The 23079-nt window shown below is 39.6% G+C and overlaps 2 protein-coding genes across 2 annotated transcripts; both read left to right on the top strand.

Moving 5' to 3' along the window:
* Window positions 1–1583: 1583 nt before the first annotated feature.
* Window positions 1584–2817, top strand: LOC144535896 (interferon a3-like). Its single transcript, XM_078278675.1, has 5 exons — window positions 1584–1749; window positions 1850–1927; window positions 2099–2248; window positions 2384–2467; window positions 2607–2817. The coding sequence occupies exons 1-5, from the start codon at window positions 1618–1620 to the stop codon at window positions 2706–2708; spliced, it is 546 nt and encodes a 181-aa protein (XP_078134801.1). The 5' UTR covers window positions 1584–1617; the 3' UTR covers window positions 2709–2817.
* Window positions 2818–6442: 3625 nt separating this feature from the next.
* plekhm1 (pleckstrin homology domain containing, family M (with RUN domain) member 1) lies at window positions 6443–22745 on the top strand. Its single transcript, XM_078278656.1, has 12 exons — window positions 6443–6667; window positions 8294–8383; window positions 9719–9960; window positions 10326–10994; window positions 12086–12554; window positions 14136–14283; window positions 16078–17052; window positions 17764–17909; window positions 18518–18711; window positions 18795–18858; window positions 18946–19103; window positions 19907–22745. The coding sequence occupies exons 2-12, from the start codon at window positions 8330–8332 to the stop codon at window positions 20013–20015; spliced, it is 3228 nt and encodes a 1075-aa protein (XP_078134782.1). The 5' UTR covers window positions 6443–6667; window positions 8294–8329; the 3' UTR covers window positions 20016–22745.
* The last annotated feature ends 334 nt before the right edge of the window (window positions 22746–23079 follow it).

Genomic DNA, 23079 nt, shown 5'->3' with positions numbered 1-23079 from the left:
CCTTTTTCAGTGAAAATGAAAGCAGCTCCGTGATTGCGGCCGGCGTTCTGACGCTCCTTCAGATGAATTGGTCAGTGACATTTCATCTTGTTTTAACTAGAACATGGCGGCTTTGGACGTGAGAACCAGAGAGGGGGGATTCTCCTTCGCCGTGTATTTAATTTACAGATAAGAGCACATTTTCAGCCTGGTATAAATCGATATTTAATCACATTGTATTTTTAATATTTGGCCTATATCTCAGGAAGTGGCTGCAGAGTATGGATACCAGTGTCGTTGCTTATAGGCTTGTATTTCTTTAATGGTGATTGTATTGTAATTTGTATAGGCCTATTTTCAATGTGTGTGTTTTTGCATTTCATGTGTATTTATATTCTTCCAAAAGCACATAAGGACAAGAGTTTTGGCGAGAGATCTTCAACAGGGGGCCCGGGACCCCTAGGGGGTCCTCAGAGTTACTGCACTGGGGACACCAAATTATTTTTTGATAATTTCTGGAAAGTTTTTTCTTTCTTCCAAAAGTTAAACTATGTCTGAAAATAAACATAAACACGAATCCGACATGTTATTGTGATTTTTTTTATTTTTTAAATCATTAGGCTATTTACACATCATTGAATACAGGATTATTGGCCTGTAGGTAAGGTCGTTTTTAGCTGCCTTACACGTTATTGTAGGCTCAGTTTAATATGCAATATCATTTTATACAACGTGTAGTAAGGAGTCCTTGGCCTAAAACACGTTAAAGACCTATTAATACCTATTATTAATAATACTAGTAATACCACAGTACAAACAAACGTAAATTGAAGGGTATCAAAATAATGATAAATCCTATATTATGGTTAAATAACTGCCACAATTCTTATTTTGTAATGTTGTCTCTCACGTCATTTTTATAGCGTGTTTGGTATGTGGACACTCTCAAATAATTTCTACACTTTTAATCATGAATGTTAGGCTATATCATAATATATAGAGAGCCTAAATTATTAAACTATGATGTCAATAACAAATAGAGAATGAATCGTGTTTTAACAGATCATTTCCATCGCATGGAGAGCCTGCGGACTGCATTAACACTAAATAAAGACATAGGCTATGATTTCTTGACTCAAATCTCCAACATACAAAACATGCAAACTGACATAGCCTATTTCAATGAATACATGTTAAAATAAAACTAATTAAAAACGTAAACCAACGAGATGGATTTCAATCACGAAAAACGAATTTTATATATAGCCTATGCTGTAAAAATCGCAAACATATTCCCATGTTACTCCCAAAATTGTCCAATCAGACAAATCTGTGTGATAATCAAAAGTATGTAGCATTGCTGTATTATGATGTAGCATTTTAAAACTCGGTATTTCAGCTTAATACGCAACACCTTATTATTATTGTGGCGCATATTTCAATACAATTATAATACAAATCCGAAATGTGAATGTGTGACATTATACATGTATGTAGTGGTTCCCCGCGCGAAAGGAAAACGAAAAAGGTGTCCCTGCCGTATAAATGTGGCTCTGCAGATATGCTCCAACACAACAACTGCTTTACAAGAGAAATCAGTATTTGCTCCATACAAAGATAATTTGTACCTTTTAAAAAATGGTGAACGGGATCTTCTTTGTGTGCCTGTCTCTCAGTCTGTACAGTGCAGGCTCCTCGCTGAGCTGCAGATGGATGAATCACAAATTCATACAGCACAGTACAAACTCTTTGGATCTAATAGATACGATGGTAAGTGGACTTCTTTGGGATATTCTTTAAAGTCATTGAATGAGTTTACTTTGCTGTCGGTTTACTTCATGGTGTGTGTGTGTGTGTGTGTGTGATGCAGGCTAATAATTCCACTAACACCACTGAGGATAAACTGGACTTCCCTAATGATCTGTACAACCAGGCGTCCCAAGCATCAGTAAGTCAGCCTCAACGTTTCTAATAAATATCAAAATGTCAAAGACATGACTTGATTTTCAAAGAAAAGTGTTGCTTATTATATCTAGATCTAATATTTTCCAGAACAACTGCTAAAAAAGTGGCATAGATCTGTTCCTATTGTAATCTGTGAATGATCTTCTTCTTCCAGGCTGAGGACAAACTGAGTTTCACAGTTCAGATTCTGGAGGAGATTGTTTCCCTGTTTGAGGAGGATCACAGCTCTGCATCATGGGAGCAGAACACAGTGGAGAACTTTCTCATTGTTGTAACCCAGCAGGCTGACGGCCTCCACTCCTGTGTAAGTATAACTTTAATAGGATTTCTGTTACATTGGAGTCCTGACACATGGGCCAGGGTTACATGTCTGTAAATAGGTCTATAAGGAATGGGATGCACATTTCTAAAATATATTTTTTCCTTGTAATTCATTTAGATTCGGGGCCACAGCCACAATAAGAAGAACAAGAAGCTGCATATGTATTTCAAGAGACTCTCACGCCATGTCCTGAAGCGAATGGTAAGGCTATCTATCTATCTATCTATCTATCTCTCTCTCTCTCTCTCTCTCTCTCTCTCTCTCTCTATATATATATATATATATATATATATATATACATTATTATGTTTTAATAATTCTGATATATTTGTGTCTGCAGGGCCACAGTGCTGAAGCCTGGGAGCTGATCAGGGAGGAAATGAAAACCCATCTGATCAGAGCAGAACAGCTGGTTTCACCTCTGCTGCCCAAAAAACATTAACAATGTGTTAATTTATTTGCTTACATGCAGTATCTATTTATCTATTTATTACCATATTGATGTATTTATTATTGAGATGTGTGTGTATGTATTGATCATGTATTTTTCTATGCTAAGATGACTAAAACCTGTTTTCTGTCAGATTCATTAATTTATGTATTTATCTATTTATTGCTTATTTATATAGTGACTTGTTACACAACCAGTATTTTTATAAACATGCTCTTGATCAACTCTTTTATTTTTTCTATTTTTTTATACCTGTAAAAGCCAATAAAAAGAAGACTTTCTCCAGCAAACGGAAACTTGTTTATTGCTTTTCTTCTCGTTACATTAGCAAAAGGAATACAGATTTGTAATATAATCAAACAACAGGAATAAGAAGGGCCTTGTTTATTTGCTCACATGCAGTATCTATTTACCTATTTATTAACATATTGATGTATTTATTATTGAGTTGTTTGTGTATTTATTGATCATGTAGTTTACTGCTCAACATGCTTATATTTTTTTAACTCGGCTTTGAGCAAAATGTTATGTTTCTTATGTTAAAGTCCAGGTATCTTCAACACGGGGTCCGGGACCCCTAGGGGGTCCTCAGAGTTACTCCAGGGGGGCCTCCAAATAATTGTTAATTTTTTTAAAGTCTTAACATGATTCCAACATATTATTAGCAAATATAAATCCCCATTGATGATAGGCTTACTGGCCAATAGGTAACGTAGTCACTAAGGTAGCCATCCACAGATACAGTTCATCCCAAAGGATTGACTGTTCCACATGTGTGTTTAACATTAATACATGATTTATAAAATCATGCCAACAATTATTAGGCTATTTGAATAGCTTAGTATTTTATGCAAAAAAAAGGTATCTAAAAATGCTTTAGGTTGCCCTAAAAGTCAGTGTAGGACCTGATTAATATGGAACTTAATTGTATACAATATATGTGGTAGGGGGTCCCTGATCCATCTCTCTTTCAGTTAAGGGGTCCTTGGCTTAAAAAACGTTGAAGACCCCTGTTATAGTCAATGAAAAAAATAATATTTTGTCTAGCAAACGGTTGTTGTTTTTATTCCTCTCACATAAACAAAAGGTTTGCAGATTTTTCTTTAATCAACAACATGCAAACAAACAAACAACATGCAGGAACGTGATACCTCTCACAAACTCACACCAACTGATCAAATCAATCAAACTCAATCAGCAAGTTTGGGGGGGTTCTGACATTTATTTATTTAAATCTGTCACTTTAGTAATTTGTGATTTGGAGATTTAAGGCAAGACATTATATGTATTTATTAAGTTTAAATTTGCAGACTCTCTGTGTTGGAAAAATGATGTGTTAAAAAAGATTATTCTGTATTTGTTGTTATTGCCACCATTAATGGATTTTTATTGGTTTCATTACATTTGTCAATCACGATTAAAAATGACGACATGACTGCAGCATGTCCACATTCCAAACATGGCCTAAAAAGAAAGTGCTTCCCCAAAGTGAAAATGGAAGTGGCTGGCCTGAGTCACATGATATGTGACGTTCTCAGACTGCAATATGAAACTCACGTCACACGTCACGACGTTTCTGAAGGAGGCCGTAAAGAGAAGAAACACAGATAAGCCTTTATTGATCTCCACAGAGGAACTTCTGGTGTTTTGTTTGGTATTTCATCATGTCATCCTTCTTTTATGGTATTGTTAAATTTGCACTTTCCATTTATGGCTCTTGTAAAATAGAACTAATATTTAACACATTCGGTGTCAGTTCTGTGTCTGTATTCTGTATGTGTGCTATGACATACATGACAATGGAATTAATCAATGCACATGTGTGTTGAGTGCAACAACTACAATGTTTTGAAAATTCCAATGTATACAATTTTACATGTTTTTTGTTATTATCTGCTGTAAATTATATAAATACAAATAAACAAAAATAGAAACTGTATTAGAAAAAAAGGATGTAAACTGTGTTGACCAATCACTGTCAAGCTATTTCAAATGTTTCAAGTTGCAATCTGCCCTCTTCGCTGCTGGTTGCCATGGAAGATGGACAGGAAGACGTGATGCATTCAAATCCTCCTTTTAGCAAATGCTTACACAAAGAGTTTTAAAGCCTAGAATCAATCCAAGCACCTACGAGCTCGAAGGCCAGCATCGAAAAACTTCTGACATCTTTTCCATCTCAAAAACTGTTGGTGTATTCACTGTAGGACTGTAATTAAGGACTATTTTAAATATGAATCATTATAATAATTATCTATTCATCACCAACATTCTAGGCTCAGTCATTTTACATCAAGTCTATGTAATGAATTAAGCAATATTACACCAGAGGGTGTGGTTTATCGTCGTTATTGGCACGACAGTGATGCAGCTGGGACGCCGAGGTCTGTAAGCATCACTGAAGTACTACTACTCCACTAGTACATATCAGATGGAAATATTGTACTACATTTATTTGACCACTTTAGTTACTTTACAGATTGAGGTTAATTATATAAAATATAATCAAATAAATGACGATGTAAGGTGCCAGAGTGAGTAAAACAAGCATCAAAATAGAGCTTGTTTATTAGAAGAAATTCCCGGGGGAGGGTCCCCCCAAAAGCCCCCAATGTCCTCAAATCTTAAAAACGCCCCTGGCCTTTACTTCAGGGCTAGACAGAAATAAATACAGATAAATAGAGATAAGTTACAGTTTTTTAATATGTTAAAAAAATAAATAAGAATAAGAGCAATTAAAGTCAAAATTACAGCAATGTTAACTTGTTTATTATCACATTATTACACACTGGAAAGGCTGTTTCCTCACGTTTTATGATCACCCATGCGGGAAATTCAGGATTCACATTCACTGACAAATATGAAAGTTATAAAGGAATCAAAATCAGAGATATGATCCTTATTTGTACTAATGGCACCCCCTGTTGAACTAAGGCAGTATCTGATTACTAAATATCAGCTTTATATGCACATTACGCTTATAAGTTAATTTTAAAAGTTTGTGTCACGAAATGATAACCTGCACAAAGATGAAATGAAGTCAATGTTAAAATATACTAAAATAGTCACATACAAGTTTAATATGCTCCTGGCAATGGGTTGTTTCTGGTGGAGAACAATCCATTTCTAGTGCAACTGCAGTCTGGAAATAAAGTGCACAGTTTACAAGCTGTAGAGTGTATGATTAAAACTTTTCTGAGTTGTGATGAAAGCCTAAGGAACTCTGTGACAGGACAGGGTACATAACGTCCTCACATGTTTGCAACAGAGCAACAACATCAGCACGCCTCAAAAGCTGTGCTGCCTTTGGGGGTTACTCGTAAACTACAACATCTTCTGTAGCACCACTGTTACCGATGCTTCTACTTTGCGTAAGTTCAGGCACATTATTTTTTTTGTATTGAGTTTTTATAAAATATTAGTCCCATGTTTGTCACTTATTGAAGTCCTTTTTCATTCGATAAAACAAGAAACACATCCAGTAACGGCTGTACCTTTGTTAATGTGTGGTCAGATATGATGAGGTACAGGCTAAATTGTGCTTTAATAAAATAACAAAGAAGTCAGTATGCGATCACGCGTGCAAATGACAACCAAATGACGTGAAACAAAGTTTTCTGTAAAATATTGTTTATGTTTTGTACGTTCCTGTAACGCTCACCTCATGATTACTGTGTTTATTTGACAGAGCCTGAAGACAGCACTGGTCTAGTTCCCATGATGCATCTGTCTTCAGATGTATAGCTACTGAAAAGAGAGCGTCTCACACTCGAGAAAACAAGTCTTAGTTAACGCAAATTTTTGTGCTTTTTTTGTGGATGTTTTGGAAGAGATGGAGAGCGACTGTACGGATTGACTTGCCTACAAACATTCTTCTACTGAGTCTATAATAATTTGCAGAGGATATCGCGGTTGTCTTTGGACCGTAATGAGAAGTTAGCCAACCTGTTTCGGTAAGGAAGCTAGCCACATTAACGTGAATGCCACATTCAGGCTGCGTGTCAGGGTTGTTTTTCTTACTGTTTTCCCGAACTGCTACATGAATGGTGCTTTAAATAGCTTGATTTGGTTTTCTGTGTGTAATATTACGGTGTCTTAACCTTCCCTGTCGAGCTTCAATGCGCCCCACACGCCCAAAACTGAAGCTAACATTACAATTAACAACTTGCTGCCAGTTAATATAACGTTAAGGCGATTGTAACGTTAACGTTATGCTCGTTTTAACCTTAAACTGTCACAATATGCAAACAAACTGACCGCTAACGTTACGCTTTTGTAAGGCTAATACGTAACGACACTTGCTTATCCACTGGTGTTAAGTAATCCTGTGTTTGTCAGTAGCTTGGCACCGGACTGGAGGTACTGTAGGCTACATTTAGTGCTAGGTAGGCAGGGAGTCAGTGGTGGCAGACTGGATCCTGATTCAGAATCAGAAAATCCCAAATCAAATTAATTACCAAAGTAAGTTTTCAATTGCAAGGGATTTGTCTTGGTGTATTTGGTGCATACAATTGCAACATTATAAATGCAAACAAGTACTGCTACAGTCAAGAACATAAATACAGAATAGACGTCCTGTCTTTTTTTTTTTTTTTTTTTTTCTTTTTTTTTAAACTGTGTGCAGATTTCCTGCTTGAAAGGGATTTGATGCACTCAATGATCAAACACTTCTTTTCCATTTTGGCAGATTTAGCAGATCAATAGGCCACTTCCATTTGATTAATTGCTTCAGCCATTCAGTTGAAGGCATTAGGATATTAGTCTCTTTAAGTCTCAAGATGTTTCACACTTTAGCTGTTTAATCTTTGGTCTTTAGGTGAAACACTTTTTAAAACGCAAAGAAAGACAAATTTTACACATTACAGTAACCTAATATAATTTTTTATATTACAATAAAAAAGTAAAACTAGCAAAACTAACATATGTACAATATAATTTTAAGAAAGGGAAAGAAGGAAGGCTGTACAGTTCAGTGCAGTGTGTGCAAAAATATAGATCAGGGGATGTGCTAAAGTTCACAGTATGTACTGTATAATGTGTGCAATGGTCAGGGTTAATATTCCAGGATGTGTGTAAATGTAATGCATAGTGACTTGAGCGTGGTGGGTTAAGAGTCTGTCAGTGGAGGTCCAGGCCTTGTTGAAGAGATCCACTGCACTCGGGAAGAGAGTGATTTCTGTGATTTTTGAAGTGCTGTTTGAGTGGGGAAGTTAGTCATAAAGCATTTTGTAGCTACTTCCCTGCAGACACCCTCTTTAATCAGTACCTCACATGACTAAGTTACAAAGTGGTTACTCACTGAAACCATGAAATAGCAGATATGCTACAGAACACAGTCTCGTGATGGAAAATGTAATGATAGCCCAGAGGCAAATGTGACAAAGTGAGGAAGGAAGGAGAAAAAAAAAACTGCTTCCTTATCATCACAAGCCTTGCGTGTTTGCAAGCTTGCACTACATGTTTATTCATCTCAAATGTCAAAAGTAATGACAACAGAGAAGCGTGGCTCAGGGGTACAGTTATTATTAGAGACGACACGTCAAGTGTTGAAAGGACTAGTCTTTGTTTTTGTGTTTCAGTGTGCCATGTGGGAATAAACCTTCGCAGGAGGTGCCATGCTAGCAACACAGATGCCAGATACGCCACCTGAGGCTAAAGATGTCAAACAGGTACAACTACAAGCGTTTTCCTCTTCTGGCTGGTTGTTTTCGCTCTTATTGTTACTGTGATACCTCTGGTGAAGGTGTCAGATTGGCTTTTTTGGCTTCTGGAATGGATTTGTGCTAAACCTAGTCAGGCTGTGACATTTAAGTAGTACATGTTGTAATTGTAGTGAACATTACACCACTTTCTGCACTGAACTTGGTGATTCATCCACTTGCCTGTGTATCTTACTTACAGCAGTTATGGGTTTAACTATCAATGCTTTAAAAAAAGACAAGATCAGATACAGAACCAATGGCAAAACAATAGCAGATCAATACAAAGGGAGAACAAAGCATTGGAAAGAGTGCAGAGGTAATATTTAGCAGAATATACTGTATGACTGTTATAGTATGATGGATGCCATATGGCTGCACAATATAAAGGAAATATGCGATAAAGTTAAACATCTCTAACGATATTACTTTTGATAAATAAACAGATATTGAAGTGTACTCAGTTCTGCATTTGTGCTGCTGTCAGTATACTGCTAAAATACAACAAATTGATTGTTGAATTAGAAAAACAATGAAAGGAAATTATTTCCAACATTCTTTTATTGTACATTGAACTGAACATGAAAGGCAACAAATAAAACAAGAATGAAAGTTGCATTTTAAAAGCGTTCTATCTTAAAAAAATAAATCAATCAAAAAAAGAGTGCAATATTGCAGTCTCACAAAGTGTTCATCTCGCAAATGGACCTTTCAATGACGATTTAAAAAAAACAACCAAAAACAATAGATTGTGTTCAACCTTTAGTATTACGATGTACTGCTGACTTGCTGCTTAATACATTCATGTATGTAAGTCAGGAAACTAAGAAAGCCGGCAAGGAATTTGTCCTCTATTATAGACATATAGTATTTTTTAGCTGTGTTTCTCAAGTCCTGCCAAGCCAAGCACAGTGAAAGAAGAGTGCGTCAGTGCTCCGTGTCGAGAACACCCAGGCCATTGCTTTTTTTTTTGCTGAAGAATCAGTTTTTACTCTGCAACCTATTGCATAATGTAAGGCTTGCTTTTTATATGCTTATGTTCTCTGCCTATCCATGTCAGCCGACTGTAGGTAATCTACAGACCATGTTTCATAACAACATGGCCACTGCCCTCTGTCTGTCTGTTCCTCATCATCACACTGTAGGTTGGAATGCAGGGCATGTGCCTCTTATGTGTGTTGGTGAACAGAGAAATATTTGCCAACCCACTTTTCATTAGAGGCGCACCTTAGTTGATCTCTGTCCAAACGAAACGAGGAAGCTGATTATATTTCCTCTCCCATGCGTTGTCACATGGTCACGTAGATCAAAGAGAGGTTGGCACAGTCGCTCAAGGCCCTGCAGAAGCGATATGTAACGTCAGACACAGTGGTCACCAGTGAAGATGCTGATGCTAACCTCCTCTGCTGTGCCCTGGAGGCCATCTTCATCCACGGTATCAAGAGCAAGTACATCCGTTCGGAGGCTGGGGGCCGGAGTAAGAAGGCAGACAGAGGACCCCTCCCTCAGCCTTTCTTCTGGAGCCTCCTCAAGACAGTTACCCACCGGTAAAGGCACATTTATGATAAAAGGACTCATTGTTTTGATAATAGGGGATTAATAACTTTAATAATAACTAAAACAAAAATGCCCAACATTCCCTGCTTCTAGCTTCTCTTATGTGATGATTTGCTGCTTTACGTTGTCTTATGTGATAGTAAACTGAAAACCTTCGGGTTTTGGATTGTTGGTCGGAAAAAAACTTTTAGGAAATTATAATGGACATTTTTCACAATTGTATAGACCAATCAGTCATTGAGAAAATAGTCAGCAGATTAATTAATTATACAAATAATCGTTAGTTGCAACCTTACAACTCATTATTCTGTGAAAACGTAGTATAAAGTGTAATAACACTCTGTTCAATCCCCAGTGATGTGATCACAGAGCTGGAGAAGATCAGCTTCGTGGGCACGGACGTGGGTCGCTGCCGAGCATGGCTGCGGCTGGCCCTCAACCACGGCCTACTGGAGTGCTACCTTGCATCGCTGTTTCGTGAGGGCTCCAAGCTGCGGGCCCACTACCAGCCCAGTGCCTTGCTCCTGGACACCGAGGAGCGGGAAGTTCTGCTCAGCTACCTCCAGGGTCTGGCCTCACTTACATTCAGCCTGTCCTACAAGTCAGCTGTCCTCAACGAATGGACCACCACGCCTCTGGCTCTCGCTGGACTCTGCCCCCTGTCCCAGGCGGACACACTCGACCTGCCCGTCAACGGAGGAGACCTTCCCACCTCCAAGCCCATGTATAAAGAATCTTGGGATACAGTGTCTCAGTCGTCTGGCTCATCCGATGCACAGGATGTGCAGATAGGATGCCCAGTGTTGGGGAGAGGGACAAGTGCACTACAAGGGGGTAGGACTGCACTCAACTCGTCTAATTTAAGCCTGAACACCACAGGCTCCTCTCAGCTGTCCTCCAGCTTGAGCTCTGATAGCCTCCTGCAGGGGCAGGACCCCCGCAGCCCGACAGGAGAGCAGTGGTCTTCATGCGACCTGGACATGCCCATTAATGTCAACAACAGCACCAAGAGGTCAAAGAAGGAGTAAGTGTATCTTCTTAGCTGTGTCTTTGGATATGTTAAAGCAAAAGAGCAAATAAGAGTTGAAGGATGAAGCTGATGATATTTGAGGGGCTCAGCGGTAAAAGCTTCAAGTGAAATTATAGAGAAAAAAAAAGAACATTTCCTGCTGCACACACACTAACTATGTTTACATGCATGCACACACATACAGAGTAATCAGATTAGGACAATCGTTTGATTTAACTACACTGCCCGGGGTATTCCCATGAGCAGAATTCTTGAGTGTAGGCACGCAGGAGTTGAATTCTTGTGTGAATGAATGAAGAAAGTCCTACAAACTGCTGTTTGAAAACACAAACACTACTCTACTAGCACTAATAAGTGGTAATTTTGTATCACAATATCTCGATATATGATTTCATCACCATACGATTCCATTGAAAGACGATAAATTATCATTATCGCAGAGCCTTATGATAATCTATGTTTTCTTATTGTCAGCAACGCTCATGAAAGACTAAAACCAGCAACATATTCATCCTAAAAATAAGTATTGTCTGTGTAGCCTAAACCTGATATATCTTCTTCCTCTGTGCAATAGAGCTTCATTGTTGTCCAACAATGAATTAATAAAACACATCAATGAGCTGCTCTGTTGCACTGGATGACATGTTCCTTTATGACCATGAACACACACACTGTAGTTTTTTGAGGTCATCCCATATACAACTCACCATCCTGCTACTGAAGATAATGACCTGAGCAACAAATATGGATTTATCCGCGGCTGAAAATAGTCCCCATCAAATGCAATATTTACTCCTGTTTGAGTAAAGTTGGTTAAAAACTACAGTGTCCAGTTCCAGGCAATAACTGAGCCTTTCTTTTTTTTTTTTTTTTTTAAACAAAAAAAAAGAGAAATTTATGTGGTTTTTAAAGATTTACATCTTCAGTAGGAATGAATGGGCTTGGGGCTTTTCTTTGGGTTTGTTGACAATAAGAAAAATATACAATAATGTCAGCTTTATTCTTGAGAAAAAGAAATAGAAACGGGCAACATTAAACTCCTCTCTTGCAGTTAAAGATATCATGACTTGTCCTTATCTCTTCAGTTCTCTGACAGAGTTCAGGGAGAGTGGCCACTGCAGTCAGGACTCCATGCGTGAGGACTCCTTTGTCTCCAGCACAGGTCCAGATCAGTACTCCGAGACGGCCGTTTTCAGTGGCTCTGACAGCGAGACCCAGGGTCCCCCAACACCATCCCAAGACCACGTGGACACACTCCCAAACTCTGTACTGTCTGATTCAGAGCCACCCCCAGCATCTGAAGAGAACCATGTTAACTACTCCCCCTCTGAAGTGTGCCTCAATACTTCTTCTGAGTCACACTCAGACACAGACATGCCCGCTACAGTCAGTGAGCCTGTGGAGCCTGTAGAAGAAGTACATGCAACCTTTTTTCAGGAGAGTCCTGAGCCTCTTCAGGTAGAGAAAAAAGCAGAGACTTCAGAGCCTTCAGTGCATCAAGGCTCACGTCGCTCCACCAGCATCCTGAGCAGAAAATTGTCAGATTCTTTATCAGTGAGTATATTGCATACAAAAAGACGCACACACACACTCTCCTGACTGTTATAAATGTTGTGTTTCACTGTGTTGTGGTTCCTGTATACAACTAAAGGATTTTACAGATGGGGGAAATGCAGAATGGCCCATGCTCCTGAGTTCCTTTTTGGCTATTTCCACTGAGGCAATGACAAATAAGACACCTGACTCTTAATACTGTAAGCCAGTGTATCAAAGTGGAAAGTCGACACAAGCTATTTAATAATTCATGGAAAATAGTTATTTTTTTCCCCACTCAAGGAGATCATGAGTCATGTTAGTCCTGCTGTCTTAGAACAACCTTGACATGAAGTAGAACAGCATAATATAACACCTCCTTATTCTGTATTCTTTACTGAACATGTGACGTCCAAGCAGAGACAGCTCCAGGATATGTCGCAACATTTTACCTAAATGTATGACTTTCTGTGGTTGCCACACATTGGTTAGTCAGATAAGTCAAGATAGGGGCATATTTCTCAACATTACCCTGAACAGAGTTATTATAGTTCTCACACTTCTAACCTCCAAAGACACATGATAACAAGAACTGCTCTTTCACAACCTGTGGTCTAATCATTGAATGTAGCTCATCTGTAAATGAAAGTAAATCTGATCTAATCTGTTTGTTGGGAAACATTGAAAGTAGGGCTCCAACTGATGACAATTTTAATTGTCAATTCAAAATAATTGCCAGATGTTGGAAAATAGACACATTTTTTTTTTTTTTTTTTTTAAATGTTTTCTTTTGTTTGACTTGGCAGTCCAAAACTTAAAGAAATTCAGTTTAGAATGATTATAAACCAAAGAAAAGCACCAAAGCCTAACATTTGAGATGCTGGAACCAGAGAACGTTTGATACCTTTGCTATTGAAATGACTTAAATAATTATGAAAATAGTTGTTGATTAATTTGATGTTAAACGACACATCGTTGCAGCCCTAAATGGTAGGGGTGTGCAAAAAAAAAAATCGATTCACATTTTGAATCGCGATTCAAGCTCTACGGAATCAAGATCGATTCATAGAATTCCAAAAATCGATTCATATTTTAATTTTATCGTATGTCTACTGCAATCACATGGGAAAAGTAACTACATTTACATACTGAGAGTCGTTTTTTTAACCGAGAATCGTTTTTGAATCAAATCGAAATTTGAATGGAATCTCGAGCCTAAAAATCGATATTGAATCGTGACATTCTCTGAATCGTACCCCTACTAAATAGTAAGTGAAAAAGTAATTTATTTTCCTTCCCACATGGTGTGCTAGATAAAGGAACCTCTAACCCCCTCTCATGTCTGAATATGGATAAGCCCCCTGGTCGCAGAAATTAAGTGCACGTAGGGTGCAAAATGAACACTGGCCAAATGCCTAGTGAATGTTTTTTCTATTTATTTATTTTTGGCTAGTAAGTAAAGCAAAACTACCAGCCACTTTTATATTTTACCAGCGTTTGGCTAGTGGATTGTTCTAATTTTGTACCCTGAATGTACGTCTTCCGTTCCGCTTTCTAAGATCACTGTAAAAACAAAAAAAACTTCTGTCATATCCATTGCAGCATTCTCGTTCCTGGATCTCTGACGATGACATCTACAAGCCCCATCTGGAGGACATGTCAGACCACGATGAGGCGCCTCCTCCTGCTCCAACGGCCGAGCTCAAGGTTTCTCAGTCACCTCCCAGTGTCGTCCATCGCAGACAAATAGGTATTTCCATGATTACATTTAGAAAATGAAGAAGAATATACGGTACAGAGTCTAGATGATTTTTATGATCTTTATTCATACATCCTACAAACATCCTACAAACAGTCACAGATTGATCTGTCTCATCTAGAGCTCAAACAACTAGTTAGTCGTCGGAAAATGTATCGCCCAACTGTTTTCACCATTTTTTAAACAAAAAAAGGTGAAAAATGCCAATCGCTGTCTGGTTCAAGCATTTCTAATCAGGTGACTTCTTGCTTTTCTTTGTCATATATTTGTAAACTGAATATCTGCTGGCTTTTGGACTTTTGGTCAAACAAAAACAAGACAATTAAAGGTGCTGTAGGTAGGATTGTGAAGATCCAGGACTTAGCAAAAACATTTGAACATCGATAACTTCTCAGTCCTTTCCCCCTCCTTTCCGCTAAAGGCCAAAACGGTCTCCTAAGCCCCTCCCCCCACAAGGGAGAATGAATGCGTGTGCATGAGCAGTGATTGACACGCAGTTAGACACCCCCCCCACCCCGGCCCTGATTGGTGCATCTGAACAGGGAGCGGTGGATTTTTGCAAATTACACTACAGGCTGTAGGTGGTGCCAGAGGAGCCAGATATATATATATTTTTTTAATTACCTGCTTCATGTAGTTCTACTGGAACATAGGGTCAGTTTCAGCAAATATGACAAAGTTAGTTTTATAAGTCTTACTTAACTAATAACTACGTAACTAATAAGTACTAATAACTTAGTCTTTAACTAATCGGTTAATTAGAAAAATAATCATCAGATATTTTCAAAATGATCTGTCAAATCATTTAATCACAGTTGCTGTTTACACTCAGTGTGTTGTCGAGGTTGAATGCATTTCCTTCCGCCTAAAACATTTGCAACGCAGATTTCTCTTAAAAGTCTATTTGGTGCATTACCGCCCTCTGTAGATCAGTCAAAGCGTGTGAAAACATTGCTCCATAGCGCTACTAGTGGTCAAAACCTCCACAGGGTGCCTTCAGTTTAGTCGTAAAGGTGGCCACCAAGGAGTTAAGTTAAAAGGTAAATAATACTAATCACATAAGGCAGAAAATTCCTGCAGCACTGGAAAACCTTGTAATGAAAACAACATAGCAGCTCTAACCACACCCCAGAGAGTTATGTAACAGCAATCAAATGGAAACGCACCTTTTTGATACGTCATTCATTGGAATTTGGATTGCACTGGAATGTAGTAGACTTGTATTGCTTCCAAGACGTCACCTCAAGTGAGTCGAGTGCTTGGACTGCGAAGCATTTGTTGTCCCATTATCAATAGAGGCAATACTCCAGGGAACAGCTAATGTATAATCTCACTGCATCACGTGAACAGAATAGGTTGCCCTTATTTAATCATCTGTTGAGGCAATAGCGGTGTGCACAATAAATGCTAGAGAATGGTTGATGATGAAAACCACTGCTGCTGCTTACGTTACTGCTGTTTTATGGCAGACATTTTGACTCAGTTTAACCCTCTGACTCAGCTTTTCCGCAGTTCCCTAAAAGCTGCGTTACAGTTAGAGAGGACCAACATGTCAATGCTTAGGTTTGTCAATTCTGTAGGAAAAAAAAGATATAAGTGATATAAACCGTTTATTCTGGGTCATTTTGGCCCTTTCAATTCAATTTTATGTATAGTATCAAATCATTTTTAGTTCCGCAGAATTATAGTGTCTCTAGCTTGTCAACCAGTCTCCACAATGTGAAAGTAGACCAAAGATAATAGATAATAACTTACACTGACTCTGTGTCCATCTGTCTCTGTCAGGGCTGTTCAACCCTTTTCGGGGCTTGCTGAAGCTCGGTCATCTCGAGCGGCGAAGTGCGATGGGATTGTGGCGCGATCACTACTGTGAGCTTTCGCCCTTCGAGTTCCGGCTGTATCTGAATGCGGAGGAGCGGACATGTTGTGACAACTGCTCCCTGGTGCGATGTGAGGACGCTCGCATCGGTTCACCCGAGGGCCGCTTTGAGTTGGCCTTCCCTGGGAAGCGACTGTACCTCCGGGCAGCCAATCGCGGCGAAGCTGAGGACTGGGTGGACCGGATAGTAGAGGCCGTCAACAAATGCCGTCCAGCATCTCGCGTTGATGAGCAGTGGGAGGTGCTGCAACCCACCAGTGAGAATGGTGTGGATGTGTCATCCCTTTCCTCCGCCCCCTCCAGCCCTGAGCGAGGTTCACTCTCGGACACAGGGACGCATGGAGCGCAGGAGGCACCTCCTCCTCTACAGGAATTCGACTGGTCTCGGAGTGCTGATTTGGAAACGGATGCCATCAAAGAAGCGGTTTTGTACTTCTCGACAGATTCTGAGGCTCGGACATGGGCGCCTCTGGTCTTCTCCCTCTCGTTGGAGGCTTTGAAAGGCTTTCGGGTACAAGAGGGAAGGAAGCTGCTGCGGCAAACCCACCCTATTGAGGAAATCCGAGATGTGGTGCCGGACGTCTCTTTGGGAGGACCGGCCTTTTTCAAACTGCTGACCGTCAGGGAGACGCTTAGACTGAGGGCAGAGAGCCCAGAGGAGGCGCGTTCTTGGAGGGTTTTGATCCGAAGAGCTCTGGACTCGTACCTGGAGAGTGGGGAGGATGGGGGCTCTGGAGAGCCAGTTGTCCTATGCCCAGGAGTGACTGGAAATCTCCATAGACTGGTGCAGCACAGACTAAAAGAAGATGGAACACTTTTTGTTCATCTGTGCAAGGTGCCCTCAGAGAAGGGGCTGGACAGTCAGAGCTTCAAGTGTGCAGGTAATCTTGAGTTGTTAATAATGGCATTAACGCGCATTCATTATCATTGTTGAGTTGCTTCTTAATATGACAACTGATCAGACCAGTCTGCTTCAGTTTCAATATTCGGGAGGTAAAATCATACAGTGTGTTGTGTTAAAGGGTTGTAATAGTTGGTCTTCTGATCCTGTGGATGTCCATCATTGTGATTTGAATCAGGACATTAACATTACATGTGCGAAGTAGAAAATGATAAAACCGATCAAACTAGTGCAATGTGTAGAGTAGCTATTATTTTATCGTCTTTGTTCCTCTCACCTGTCCTTCTGTCACTATCTAATTCAAATTTAGAAATTACAATTTTCCTTTGTGTCTTTCCCTTTATCCCACGATGCGTAAATTAGCAAAGCAACTCTTTCTGATGAATATCAGTTTCATCAAACTGTTATATAATCCATGTTCTCATGAGAGCTAGCAACATGACTTCAGTCATAGTCCACCTATTGCCCACTTGTTCAGTATTTGCTCTTTTCTGACTGAGACATGAAAATCATGGTATGCTGGTGGAAACAGTCGCTATGTGTGGGGCGTCTAGTCTTTGTGGGTTTAAATAATCGTCAAGTCTGTTCAGGAGTGCGTTTGTGTCGTATGTGTGAGCCTGAGTGAATGAGTTTTTCGTTTTGTGGGTGTGAATCAGAGGCTGAGGTTTTGTTTGCTGTGTATCATACGCAGGGTGTCCTCAGCAGATCGGCCCGTCCCTGGGCAGAGCCAGGCTTTGTGAGTTCTCGGGACAGTACTACTGTGACTCCTGTCACCACGGTGACATCACCATCATCCCCTCACGCATGGTGCACAACTGGGACCTCACACTACGAGAGGTAGGTGCAGCGCATCACACATCGTACATATGCACACAGATGGTGTCATCAGATATCGGGGTTATACATATACATATATTTTTGTGGCGGGAGCTGCGATCTCCCTTGAGTCAACCTTGGTTTCGGTTGAAGACTAGAAGTTTTGAAAATGAAAAAGGCCTGAGGATGTGGCGTTAGAAGTAAACTTACAAGATCTCTGCAGCCAAGAATGCTGTGTGGACTAGCCAGAAGTTCTGGCAATACGAGACTACATTGTGGATAATGAAGATGCCAGGTTTTGGCCAGAAAGGAAAAAATATGTCTGGTTTAACTGCATCAATGATACTTTTTTTAAACTGTCCATCGCGAGTCTGCCAATGTTATGGGAGGAAAACGTGCTTTAAACCAATCCGAATCGTCATGGGCGGTGCTGAACTCCGGACAGAGCCGCTGCAAAATAGTTGTGCGAGAGAAAACTCAGATTGGACAGATACCCACTGCATGCTCTGGTTTCACTTTGACAGTTTGATGTGTCTTCAGAGTTTCTTCAGTAATACTCGCCCTCAGTAATCACACACCACTTCAACATGTTCTGACCTCGTGAATGTGCCCTGTGTGTGTCTGTCTAGGTGTCTAGGAAGGCCCTGCATCTGCTGGCTCAGGTGGAACAGGAGCCTTTGCTGAACCTGGAGCGGCTGAACCCTGAGTTGGTTAACCATGCTGAGTCCATGGCTCAGGCCCACAACCTGCGGCAGAGGCTACGCCTACTGGGCGACTACCTGCTCACCTGCCGCAGCGGCGCCTGCAAGAAACTCCAAGCCAGGTGTGTGTATGCATATGCGTTTTACATTTAACCATATTGTATTACGACATTTTTATTATATGCATCTTTGAATTCTCTACCAGAATGGAGCAGCGAACGTACCTGTTGGAGTCGAGCCATCTGTACAGTGTCATGGACCTACGACAGGTATCCTGCTGTGTTGATTGCGTTACCGCACCAGTCATCTGCCACCTTGAAACATCTTAATTTGTGTTTGTCTGTTTTTTTAACTAGATAGCAGAGGGTCAATATGCAACCTACCTGAGCACGCTGTTGCAGTATGCCTCTAACCACGTGTTCCACTGCGACCTGTGCACCCAGCGTGGCTTCATCTGTCAGATATGCCACGCTAATGACATCATCTTCCCCTTCCAGTTTGACATCACCACCAGGTACGTTATTCTGGGCCGCCTCACTTCTGCTTTGTTCATCCGCACAACTACTTTATTAAGTCCTTTTATTTATTTTACCTTTGTCTGCGTCTACCAGTATTTGCAGGTAATTGTATACACCTCTCACTAGGGTTGAGCATCGTTTGGATTTTAACAATTCTGATTCCGATTCTTGCTTTCGATTCCGGTTCTTATCGATTCTCGATTCTTTGAGTAGTTGAGTTGAAACGGGTCCCATGCTTATTTCACAAATAAGAGGAAAGTTTTATTTTGATTCAATGGTGGGTTGCAGTTTTACCGAGCTTTTTTAATGTAAAATAAAGCCACAATAGAGCGCTGCTTACTGTGCTCCATGGCTGCAACACAACAAGCGCCTGGCCGCTACGGAAACCAAAACTTGCGCGTGTTAAATTTGGAACCCATGATCAGATTTGAAACCAAATCCTCCAAACGATTCCAATAAGAAACGATTCCACTGGAATCGTCATTTTTGAAACGATTCCAAGAATCGGTTCTCGATGCTCAACCCTACCTCTCACTAGGGTTGCAACGTTAAACATTAAAATCAAATCACAATACAAACAAACTAAGTAAAGAGGTGTTTTAAATCTTCCATTTTCATCCTCCAGTAGTTATGTCAAAGAAGAACTGGCCAATCTGAATATGAAAACAAACTGGATGCAGAAAATGTCAACCAGAGAATTATCCATTATTAGTTTTTGTTGTAGATGTGGTAAGCAACTTGTATTTGTTTCTAAATTGCCTTTGAATTCAGTCCTGATATTTGTTTGTCTCTGACCCAGGTGTAAAGACTGTAAGGCTGTGTTTCACCTGGCCTGCAAGGCTGCTGAGGACTCGTGTCCTCGCTGTCAGCGGATGAGGAAATACCTGGAGAGAGATCTGCAGGACTGAGCGCAGCCAGCGGGACGGCGATGTGTAGCCCACGTCTAACAAAGCCGCGTTTTTCAGGAAGCTAGAGGGGCGCTGACGGGGCAGAAAAATAACAGAAAATCTAGCTTTTACATTAAGTAACCTCAAGTGCAATTATGAGTGCCCTAACTGACCTTGAAGAGGAAGGTGTAAGAGTGACAGTGCTACAGTAGCTAGACTCGCTTGCACTAATGGAGAGGCACATCAGGCCTCACGATGCTGACATAATGCAGCCAAATGGTACTGAACAGTGACTTTAATACCTCTCTGAATTCAGACTCCGCCACGGCATCAAACAAGGGACAGTCAAGATTGCTGCCAAGAATCATATCCAACACATTTTTTTACATCCACTTTTTTTAAAAACTTTGTGTCTCATCGCGTTTGATGAGCAACATTCTTCTTCACCATCACGTTTACCAGAGATGCTCCACAGAACATTCTGCATTTGTCTTAGATGCACTTATTTAAACACAATGCAGCAGTGAGGTTGGGTACTCAACAAGCAAAATAACAATAACAGTACTTGAAATGTTCAACAGATTTGGATCGTGCCTTCTTTTTAATTTAAGCTTTACACTATTTTCCTCTTGGTGTGTGTTTTAATATAGTGCCAAAAATCATTAAAATAGACAGTTTTGTGTTCGATTTACCATAACCTAAGATTACATTGCTGCATTAGACACTGATTTTGTGTAAAGGTGATAATCAGTCACCGAGAAGACTTTGTGGAATGTTTCGCTCAGTATATTAACTCAAGTTTTACCAACGGACATATATGTATTTAAAGTGAGGGATGCACCGATCCGACTTAATTGGCCGATACCGATCCAGTACTAAGGTTTGATTATTAAGATGTATTCCTCACTGTGTGAACGTGACTGGGATAATTCTTTTATGCGTTAGGCAACATCTGGCTGGATTCAAACATTGCTTTCCTATCTTTGTAAAAGAAAAAAATGTATTTGTTTATTATTAAAATAAATAAATCCTGCACCAGCTTCAAAATGAAAAGGAATTACACATTTAAACCGTTTCAAATAAAGCAACAAATTGGTCAAAACTTAAACTGTTAAACAGTTAAAACTTAAAATGTCAGTGTGTATATAATGTGTATATAGAATATAAACATTGACGGCTGGTAAGGGACCGTGACTGGTTAAGTTTAGGAACCAAAATGACTTGGTTAAGATTTACAAAAAAAGTTTGTTGTTTGGGATAAAATAAGAACTTTCAGGACACAAACGCCTGCCTCCCTGGTAAAGGGCCTGTGTTTTAGGACCCATCCACCACTTCACCCTCTCTTTGCTCCAGTCATAATTACTACGGACACTAGAGTCGCTTTACAGCAAATGTCAATTCAGTTTAATTTGATTAAAAGTGTCAAATCATGACAGAAGTTATCTCAGGACACTTTACAGATAAAGAAAATGTGAGGCTCGTGGCCGGGTTAGCTGAGTTGGTAGAGCGGGCGCACATATGTAGAGGTTTATTCCTCGACGCAGAAGGTCCAGGGTTCGAGTCCGACCTGTGACGGTTTCCTGCGTGTCTCTCCCTTCTCTCTCCCCTTTCATATCTGAGCCGTCCTATCCATTAAAGGCAGAAATGCCCAAAAAAAGAAAATGTGAGGCTTACAGTAATAAATACGTGGAATACATAGGAATTACAGTGCATTACTTTTCGTAGTAATATGTAATACAGCCCGACGATAAAGGATTTTTAAGGCAGATATCGATACAAATATTTGGTGATTTAAAAATCCGATATTCCGATATCGGCCGATTTCCCTAACATTAGTTAGTAGTTATTTATGAGTCTTCACTAAAATATGATAATGCATTTTAAATATACTTGTTTGTTTTATTGTCAGAACAGAGGAACATCAAAATATATTAAAGTTCTGATAAACTGTATAAAAATACAAAGTTTAGATCTGAAACTTAAAGTCCTTTGAACAAAAACAATTTAAAAAAATCAGTGTTACCTACAGGGAGGTTGTAGAGCGCCCTCTGGACAAACTATGCAACGCCAACACTCAGAACATGGTTGAAGGGTGTTTCGTCCATTTTATATATTTTTTTTAATATTCGTTTATCGGCCATTATAAATGCCGACACCGATAGTTTTGAAAATGCCTAATATTGGCCCGCCGATATATCGGTCGGGCTCTAGTACGTAACAGCGGTTAATGCGGACAGCCTGAGCTATTTGAGTCAGTATCGGCCCGATATCAGTATCAGATCTGTGCATCCCTTCTTACAGATATATGTATAAAACATTCAGTCAAACATCTGCTGTGTGTCAGGTGAGCCACACTGACACAATTCATAAAGTTTGCTGAGGTAAATTACTCATAAAATCATATTTTGCATATACTTGCACTTAGCTATGACTGTTCTATCTGTATTTCAGCTAGATTGTAGTTATAATCTCTTCATGCACACAGAGTTACCCCTCAACCAACAAACACAACCTGTATTGCTGACATTTTATTTTAAGTTTGGCTTAATTTGATTTCCTTCTCTTGCATATTTGACTCCAATGTGGATTTGAACATAACAGGAGTAACAAAAAGACATTGAAGGTTTACTCATCAAGTCCATTTTCATATATGCAGAACAGAATACTGCAGTACTGTTATTCCTGGTTTGTATTTCTGTTTTGTCATCTCATTTATTATGTATGAAGTATAAATAACCATTTTGAAATAGATATCAGTGTGTTACTTCATGAATCTCTTGTGTTTTAGGCACACAGGCTCTATGGAGATTGAATTTTAAAGGTGTAATGGTATTATTGTTCATGATTACTCTCTTCCATTCTGCTTCTGGAGCATGCTTTAATATCTATATAAGTGCCATTTTAAGTCTGAACATACTTTTATTGATTTTTTTCGAAGTCATTTTTGTTAAGTTAGCTATATTTTATTGTGTTTAACGATGGCATTAATTTTTATAATTGTACTGATTCAGCAGTGATGAGGAAAACAATCAAAAAAGGAAGAAAAATATCAAAGCAACTGCAAGTAAAACAAAACCGATCAAAA

This window comes from Sander vitreus, chromosome 21, assembly GCF_031162955.1.
Source record: "Sander vitreus isolate 19-12246 chromosome 21, sanVit1, whole genome shotgun sequence".
In the NCBI taxonomy this organism is placed as follows: Eukaryota; Metazoa; Chordata; class Actinopteri; order Perciformes; family Percidae; genus Sander; species Sander vitreus.
Note: the sequence above shows the minus strand (reverse complement) of the source record. Positions and strands in the feature narration are given on the sequence as shown.

Excerpts from the sequence above, each read along its gene's own strand:
- LOC144535896 (XM_078278675.1), top strand. The coding sequence starts at position 1,618 with ATGGTGAACGGGATCTTCTTTGTGTGCCTGTCTCTCAGTCTGTACAGT. Across the intron at positions 1,928-2,098 it reads ACCAGGCGTCCCAAGCATCA|GCTGAGGACAAACTGAGTTT; the intron begins GTAAGTCAGCCT and ends TTCTTCTTCCAG. Across the intron at positions 2,249-2,383 it reads CTGACGGCCTCCACTCCTGT|ATTCGGGGCCACAGCCACAA; the intron begins GTAAGTATAACT and ends TAATTCATTTAG.
- plekhm1 (XM_078278656.1), top strand. The coding sequence starts at position 8,330 with ATGCTAGCAACACAGATGCCAGATACGCCACCTGAGGCTAAAGATGTC. Across the intron at positions 9,961-10,325 it reads CTCAAGACAGTTACCCACCG|TGATGTGATCACAGAGCTGG; the intron begins GTAAAGGCACAT and ends TTCAATCCCCAG. Across the intron at positions 18,712-18,794 it reads TGCAAGAAACTCCAAGCCAG|AATGGAGCAGCGAACGTACC; the intron begins GTGTGTGTATGC and ends ATTCTCTACCAG.